The sequence below is a fragment of the Tupaia chinensis genome, unplaced genomic scaffold (assembly GCF_000334495.1).
Source record: "Tupaia chinensis unplaced genomic scaffold, TupChi_1.0 Scaffold143574_1, whole genome shotgun sequence".
In the NCBI taxonomy this organism is placed as follows: Eukaryota; Metazoa; Chordata; class Mammalia; order Scandentia; family Tupaiidae; genus Tupaia; species Tupaia belangeri.
The window spans coordinates 3287790-3296802 of NW_006203419.1; the positions used below are offsets into that span (position 1 = coordinate 3287790).

At 44.6% G+C, this 9013-nt stretch overlaps 1 protein-coding gene across 1 annotated transcript; it reads right to left on the bottom strand.

Moving 5' to 3' along the window:
* Window positions 1-7754: 7754 nt before the first annotated feature.
* Window positions 7755-8108, bottom strand: LOC106733330 (cytochrome c oxidase subunit 5A, mitochondrial-like). Its single transcript, XM_014582288.1, has one exon. The coding sequence runs from the start codon at window positions 8106-8108 to the stop codon at window positions 7755-7757; it is 354 nt and encodes a 117-aa protein (XP_014437774.1).
* Window positions 8109-9013: the final 905 nt, after the last annotated feature.

Genomic DNA, 9013 nt, shown 5'->3' on the forward strand with positions numbered 1-9013 from the left:
GGAATTAAAGAAACAAATAATACATAAATAAAACAAGAGTTATTTATTTATTTAACTTTCTTTATTCTTTGTATTATTATTATTATTATTATTATTATTATTACTACTATTATTATTATTTTTTTTTAGTTTGTCTGGAGAGAGACAGAGTGAGAGAAAGGGAAAGGGAGAAAGCAAGCCACCAGGTCCGGGATTTGAACCGTGGTTGGCCATGTGGGAGTCTAGCACCTTTACTACCATGCCACCTGCCAGCCCCAGGTGTTCCTTGTTTTAAATAGCATGGTTCATCTATACACTGGGCTTGGTGGCAGAAATTCAGGACCAGGGAAGCGAACTGATCCAATCTATAGGCTCCTGGAACTTGTGTTTAGAAAACAGGAACGTGTGTTACTAGCGGATATGAAGGTTACATTTTTAATATTCCTTTGATTCTAGAAAAAAAAAATAGACTTTACCACTCATGCAGCCTTTAAGAGAAAGGCATAGGACCGCTGCCCACCTCTGCCTTGCTGCATGACCTTGGGGAATTCGTGTCAGTGAACGACGGACAGGTTTCCTAATATAAGATAATTCTGTCTGCCCCATCTACATCAAGGCTGGTGTGAGGTTAAATGAGATAATTGATGTGAACATGTTCCCTGCAAATGTTTTTAATAGCCCTTTACAAACACAACATATTAGTATAAGAGGCCTAATCTAGCCGTAAAACTGAGCCCACAGTTGGTTTTGAGCCATAGTATCAAGTACACTGTCTAGGAGACAATGTTTGTGCTCCGTCGGTATTAAATCACATTCTCTTTCTTTTTGATAACGTCTCGAGTTATGTAAGGTCACTTGGAAATCAGGTCCTTTGTGCCCAGACGGTTGGCCGTACCATTCACTCCCCTGATACGCAGTGCAGCCACTCTTCCTCACATGCTACTGGCAGGCACTGGGCTAGACACCATTGACAAAACGATAAAGAAGAAATTTACCTCACCTGCCCCACTGAGCCTGCATGCTGGTCAGTGCAGGAAGACAAAAAGGAATTTGCATACCCAGTGTCTGGCGAGGTTCCTGGTTTTCATATGGCTTGTATTCCAGAACATGCAATGGCAACCAAAATTAAACAAGTGAAAAATAATACGTTAGTAATAAGTACTAAAAAGGAATACTAATAGGGACAAGCTGTCATCAAGGTTGGGGATGCTTCAGATGGTAAAGAAGGGCAGACAAGGAAGGGACATTGTTGCTGCGACTCAAAGCAGCCAGTTATTCGAACAGCTGGGAAAAGCATTCCAGAAAGAGAGATTACAAAAGCCAAGATCCTGAGGCAGGAAAGAATAGGTCATGTTAGAAGATCGGAAAACAGCGTGACTGGGACATGGAAGGTAATAGGGAGAATGGGTTAAGGTGAAATTGGAGAAGTAGTGGGTCAGCCAGTTGGCGTGCTGGTGAAAGCAGCTGGATCCCACACGGCCAACAGTACAGTTTGAATCCCAGGCCTGGTGGTTTGAAAAACACACGGAGTGCCTGTGTGTTTATGCCCAAACTCATGAAGGGAGAGAGAGATGGAGAAGAAGAGATTGTAGTATAACCATTCCCCTCTGGCAGATAAGAAAAAAAAAAAATCTCTCCCCATTTTTTTTTTTTTGAGAGGTTTTCGCTATAGGGCGCGTGCGCTCGCCAGACAGACAGAGAGAGACAGAGAGACAGAAAGCGAGAAATCACCCCCCAGGGGGGATGGCCACACCGCAATCCCTTCTCCTCCATTCTCCTCTTGGGATCTTGGGCACGCACACACACGCGCCCGGCGTGAGTTTAAGCCACCGGGTCCAGGACACAAACCGCGGTCGACTACATGGGAGTCCAGCGACATAGCCATTACGCTAACTGCTGGTTCCTTCTCCATTTTTTTAAGAGATATTTTTGCTATAGGACGCATGTGCTTGCCAGGGAGACACAGAGAAACAGAAAGCGAGAAATCACCCCCTGCAGGGGAGGAATGGCCAGTCCCTTCTCCTCCATTCTTCTCTTGGGATCTAGGGCACGCACACACACTCACCCGGCGTGAGATTTAAGCAGCCAGGCCTGGGACTCGAACTGCAATCCAACAACACAACCATTAGGCCATCTGCTCATCCTACCTCTTCTTTTAAAAAAAAAATTTGTTTAATTTGATACATTATTATTATTTAATTTGACCAGAGAGAGACAGAGAGGGAAAGGGAAAGTGAGAAAGCAAGCCACCTGGTCAGGGACTCACACCTTGGTTGATCATATGAGAGTCCAGCACTTTAACCACCACACCACCTGCCAATCCACCTCTCCCCTTTTTTAAAACTGAGGTATTAGCCCACCTCCATAGTCACGTGGTAGCCTGCTCCTCTATAGTGCTGGAAGCCACAAGGCCACTGGCAGGTTCGGGTCTACAGTTGGTCTGAAACACTCCGACAGCATATCCAGAATCCAGATGAGTGGGAGACTGGAGGGAAGGGGACTGTGGCATAACCAGACCCTGTGTAGGTGCCTAACTCTCTTGTGGATGCTCACTCTGTCGTGCTCTCTCATTCCCAGGAAAGAAATAAGACACGTGGAAGCCAGCAGGTGGTGTGGAAGCTAAGGAGGGCTGGATCCCACATGGGCAACTGAGCGGTTTGAGTTCCGGCCTCGAGACTTGAAAAAACACACCGGGCACACGTGCACCCAAAATCCCAAAAGGAGAATGGAGAAGAGATTGCTATATACCCATCCCTCCTGGGGGAATGATTTCTCACTTTCCCTCTGTCTCTCTCCTGCAGGCGCACATACCCTGTGGTGAACAAATAAACAAGAAGAAAGAAAACCATCTTTTAATTTTTTTACTTTTTAAAGAAATCATTTGCTCTAAGGTGTATGTGCTCACCAGACAAAAAAAAAAAGAGAGGGAGAATTTTGAGATTCAGCTGCCTTAGCCACCATGCCACAGCCTGTCCCACATCTTGTATATTTAGTTGCCAAATCTGACAACCATGTAAGACCTGGCCCTATTTTTGCATATGATTGTTTGTTGGTTTTGATTTTTTTACCAGAGGGTGTGTGCACTGCCCGCTGTTGGAATGATGTGAGGAAATAGAAACTATCCCACACTCTTGCTGGGAGTGTCAACTTGTACAATCTCTCTGGAAATCCTAGTAATATATATTGTAAAACTTAAAGAATGTTTATCTTTTTACTTTATCAGTCTTCTCCTAGAAATTCAACCTAAGATGTGCGCAAAAATGTATAGACATGAATGATCATGCATGGTTTGTGTTAATAAAAAAATTATTTACAGAATCAGCAGATGCTGTGGAGGTTAAGGCAGCTGGATCCCACATGACCAACTACACAGTTTGAGTCCTGGGCCCACCAGTTCAAAAATTATAGGGAACCAGCAGTTAGCGTAATGGCTATGTCGCTGGACTCCCACGTAGTCAACCCCTGTTCGCATCCCGGACCCGGTGGCTTAAAACTCATGCCGGGCGCATGTGCGTGCGTGCCCAAGATCCCGAGAGGAGAATGGAGGAGAAGGGATTGCGGCGTGACCATCCCCCCTGGGGGGTGATTTCTCGCTTTCTGTCTCTATGTCTCTCTCTGTCTGTCTGGCGAGCGCACGCGCCCTATAGCCAAAATCTCTCCAAAAAAAAAAAAAAAATTATGCCAGGCACTTGTTCACACGTGTCCAAAGTCCCAAGAGGAGAATGAAGGAAAAAGGATTGAGGTGTGGCCAATCCCCTTGGGAAGTGATTTCTCAGTTTCCCTCTCTCTTCCTGTCTTTCTCTGGCAAGCATTCGCATCCTATAGCAAACTAAAAAAGAAAATGTTTTAACAAAACTGAAACTCGACACCAATTACCACTAATTTCTCCCATTCTCCCTCCACAGCCCTTGGGAACAACCTTTCAACTTTCTGTTTCTTTGATTTGGACTATTTTAGATACATCATGTGAATGGAATCCATTCATACAGTATTGGGTTTTTGTGACTGACTTAACATGATAGCCTTAAGCTTCATGCATGTTATAATATGTGACAATTTCTTTCTATTTTAAGGCTGCATAATATTCCACTGTGTGTATATATCACATTTTTTTTTAATACGTTCATTACTGGAGGGTCATTTGGGTATTATTTTCTTGGTTATTATGATTAATGCTACAATGAACATAAGTATACAAATATCTATTGAAGATCCTGCTTTGAGAAGCCAACAGATGGCTTGGTGGGTGAGGTGCTGAACTCTTATATGGCTGACTGAGGTTCAAGTCCTAGACCCTGCAGCTTGAAACTCACATTGGGAGTGTATGTGTGCGTGTCTTAAATCCCAAGAGGAGAATGAAGGAGAAAGGATTGTGGCATGGTCATACCCCCTAAGGGTTGATTTCTCACTTTCTGTCTCTTTCTTTCTCTCTGGTGAGTATATGCACCCAATAGCAAAAATCTCTAAAAATAAAAATTAAAAAAATTTAATTTAAATTAAAAAAAAAATCCTGCTTTGAATTCTTTGAATACATACCCAGAAGTGAGATTTTTAGATTTTCCACTGTTTAAAAATTGTAGGAGCCTCCATACTCTTTTTCATAATGGCTACACCATTCTGACTTTCTTAAAGGGCCAGGTAGTAGTAAACAGTTTAGGCTTTGTGGGCTGTATGGTCTCTGTCACACTATTCAACTCTGCCATGTAGTGTGAAGGCAGAGTCATCAACAGTGTAAATGAATGGGTGTAGCTGAGTTCCAATAAAACTTTATTTATAAAAATTGACAGTGAGCCTAAAGGTTCTAGTTTGTCCACTACTACCTCTCCTAGATTGTGTTTCTCCAGCCCGGTCAATTCTGTTAGCAGTATGCATTACTTTCTGCTACAGTAGATTCTGTTGTCTGTCACTAAGCATTCGGAATAATAAAACTTGAATGACTTGACACTTTGTTAACCAGAAAGAAAGAATGGCAGCTGGGTGGGCAACCAGCATTGTTTCCTACAAAAGGCAGTATGTAGTATAAATAAGAAATGCGTAGGAGGGGATTGTGACAGCCAGTCTCCAAAATGCTCCCAATGATCCTTCCCCTCTAGTATTCACACGTGTATAGTTCCCTCCCACGATGAATAGGGCTGACCTATGTATCAGAGATTATTGCAGAAATGACAGTATATGACTTCATTTTTTTTTTTTTTTTGGAGACGTTTTTGCTATAGTGCGCGTGCGCTCACCGGAAAAACAGAGAGAGACGGAGAGACAGAAAGCGAGAAATGATCCCCTGGGGGGATGGCCACGCCGCAATCCCTTCTTCTCCATTCTTCTCTTGGGATCTTGGGCACACACACACATGCTCCTGGCGTGAGTTTAAGCAACAAGGTTGGGGACTCGAACCACAGTCAACTACATGGGAGTTCAGCAACATAGCCATTACACTAACTGCTGATCCCGACTTCTAAGGCAAAGTTATAAATGAAATCATGGTTTGGGGATCAGCAGGTGGCATGGTGGCTAAGGTGCTAGACTCTCACATAGGTGACCATGGTTCAAGTCCCAGGCCTGGCAGTTTGAAATTCACACCAGGTGTGTGTGCATGCCTGCCCAAATATATTGAGAGGAGAATGGAGGAGAAGGAATTGCAGCATGGCCATCCCCCACTCCACCCCCAGCAGGGGGGGCTTCTCACTTTCTCTCGCTCTGTCTCTCTCTAGTGAGTGCAAGTGTCCTAGAGCAAAAGCCTAAAAATAAATAAATAAAATAAAACAAAAAGACATTGTGGTTTTTACCTTGCTCTTTCTTGGATCACTCAGTTTGGGAGAAGTAAGCAGCCCTATCAGAAGGACACTCAAGCAGCCCTATGGTGTCAGGCATGTGATAAGACATCGAGGGGTCCTGTCAACAGCCATGTAAGTCCACCATCTTAAAGGAGGATCCTTGGCCCAGCCTCAGTGGTGCAGTTGGTAAGGTACTAACATAAGTGCTAGCAACCATATGATCCATCACAGGTTCAGACCCCCAGGTAGGTGAACCTGAAACACAATGGGTGTGCATTTGTGTGCACCAATTCTGGAAGGCTGAGGAAGGAGATTGCAGTATCATGAGACCCTGTTAAAGGTGCCTCCCCCTCTCTCTCATGCACATGTGCACACTCATTCTCTATCATAAATAACAAATACATAAAACTTTTTTTTTTTTTTGGAGAGTTTTTTTTTTTGCTATAGGGCATGTGCACTCGCCAGAAAGACAGAGATACAGAAAGCAAGAAATCACCCCCTGGGGGATGGCCATGGTACAATCCCTTCTCCTCCATTCTCCTCTTGGGATCTTGGGCACGCACGCACATGCACCCAGCATGAGTTTAAGCCACTGGGTCCGGGACGCGAACCGCGGTCGACTACATGGGAGTTCAGAGACATAGCCATTATGCTAACTGCTAGTCCCACAAATACATAAAACTTAAAAAAGAAAAATGGGCCAGCAAGGTAGCCTGGTGGCTAAAGCAGCTAGATCCCACATGGTTGATTGTGCGGTTCAAGTCCTGGACCTGGCAGCTTGAAGACACATCAGGCTTGTGCAAATGTGTATCCAAAATCCTGAAAGGAGAGAGAAATGAAGGAGAAGGGATTACAGTGTGACCATTTCCCATGAGAGGTGCTTTTTCACTCTCTCTCTCTGTCTCTCTCTGGCAAAGGCATGCACCCTCTGGTAAATTAAAAAGAGAGAAAGATTGATTGATTCTTCATTCCTGTCAAATCTTCAATCTCAGTGAAATGGTCCAACCAATGTCTTAAATTGCAACTTCATCAGATCCTAAGCCTAAACCACTCAGCTAAGCTCCTAGATTGCTGACCCACAGAAAAACTGTGAACTAATCAATGTTTATTGCTGTTTTAAATCTCTAAGTTTGTAGATAACCTATTGTGCAGCAATAGCTTACTAATAGGGATACAATAATGTATCCATAATATTCATCGTAATTGTCCTTAGACAGTAGAATTACAAATGACTTTACTGTATTTGAAGTTCTGATGTTTCTGCCATAAACATGTACTAGAATCTTCATATCCTTCTGTCTCTGGTTCATTCTTCCCACTTGCTTTTCCCTAACACTCAGATTAGATCCCTCCCTATGCTTTGCGTTTCTGGTTGGTCTACATTGTGACGACCCACTGAATAGTCAAGTCCCTCTTCTGCCAGCAACCCATAAGGCTAACACATGCATAGTCCATTCACGGAGGACAAGCATCATGAGACCGAGAGGTCAAGCCAGATTCCTGAGAGCCTTGTAGATCAATCTAAGTGTCCTAAGACCTGATGTCCTTGAGCAGATTTCCAGAAGCAGAGCTAAAACAAGGGTGAGTTTGTATATGATTTACCAAGGAAAGGCTCCCAGGAGAAATTGTCAAGGGAGTAAAGGGAAGCAAAATAGAAAAGGAGAAGGAGCTAAGAGAAGAGAGATTTTAGGCAGGTCTGAGCCCCAGCCTGGTCTTGCAGGGGAGTTCTGGAGTATAAATGATATCTCCCGTGTATTTCTACTCAGGGCAAGTACTGGGCTGTATACTCCAGCACACTCCATGCTTTTAATGAGGCAGAGCAGTGCAGGAGACCAAGGACAGTCCTCTAAAGAGGGCCCGGATATAAGCTACAGGAAGCAAACACACAGAGAAGCCAGAGGAGTGATGGACACAGACAGTTCATGGGTTGCCTGGACATCTAGGTGGTACACCAAGAATGTCCACTCACGCCATTCAAGAGGTCTCTTGGAGGAAGCCAGTTGGTCACACGGTGGTAACATGACACTCTGCAGTGTGTGGTCCTGCTTTGTCCTTAACAACCTCTAGGATGCGAACTGTACTGGCAAAATCATTTAACCGTCTGCATGCCCGCAAGGCAGCATCAGTGATTTGGGGTTCTGGAACCAGATCATAGCTAACCAGCGCGTTCATCCCTTTACGCAATTCCCAGGCATCTACGTGTGGCTTGTTGAAGTACGTCACCCAGCGAGCATCAAATTCTTCCTTGGTTTCATGTGACCCATGGGAGCAGCAGTGACCTGCCTGGATAGCGGCGGGTCCAGGGGGCCCCGGGTGCAGTGCAGGAGGCTGAGGGCGGACCTGGGTAGCTAAGGTCATGGGGACAACCAGCGGAGAGTGGCACCTAGCATGATGGCAATGGCAGTGCACGGGCTGAGGCTGAACAGAGAGAGAGAGAATTTTTCTTGCTATAGGGCCCATGCACTTGCCAGAGAGACAGGAAGTGAGAAGTCACCAAGGTTTAAGCCACTGGGTCTAGGACTTAAACTGCAGTCAACTACATGGGAGTCCAACAACAAAACCATTATGCCATCTGCTGGCCCTATTTTTTTTTTTTAGAGAGAGAGATTTTTGCTGTAGGGTGCCAGTGCTTCCCAAAGAGACAGAGAGAGAGACAGAGACAGACAGAAAGCAAGAAATCACACACACACACACCCAGGGGAGTTGGTCATGCCACAGTCCTTTCTTCTCTTCCTCTTGAGATTTTGGCCATGCGTGCACACATGTCCTGCGTGAGTTTTAAGCTGCTGTGTCCCAGACTAGAACCATGGTTGACTATGTGGGAGTCCAGCCACGTAACTGTTAACACCATCTGCTGGTCCCAGTAATTTTTTTTTTTTTTTTAAGAAAAATTTTTTTGGGGGCCAGCAAGTGATATGGTAGTTAAGGCAGTGGATTTTCACATGGCCAACCCCAGTTGAAGTCCAAGCCCTGGCAGCTTGAAAAGCATGCCCATAATCCCTAGGAGAATGGGGGAGGGATTGCTGCATGGCCATACCTCTGGGGAGAGGCACAATTACTCACTTTCCCTCACACACATACTCTCTCTCTCTGGTGAGTGCAAGCATCCTGTGGCAAAAATCTTTAAAAAAAATTTTTTTTTTAGGAAGTCCACTGTCACTAAGTGAGGAGGATGGAGAGGTGTGAGAAGAGACAGATGGAAAGAAGCTTACTAAGATGATGAAAAAATCTGAGTGAGAAGCGATGAATTCATTCTGTGTCCT

Bases quoted from the DNA above. Each gene is read 5' to 3' on its own strand.
- LOC106733330 (XM_014582288.1), bottom strand. From the start codon at position 8,108: ATGACCTTAGCTACCCAGGTCCGCCCTCAGCCTCCTGCACTGCACCCG.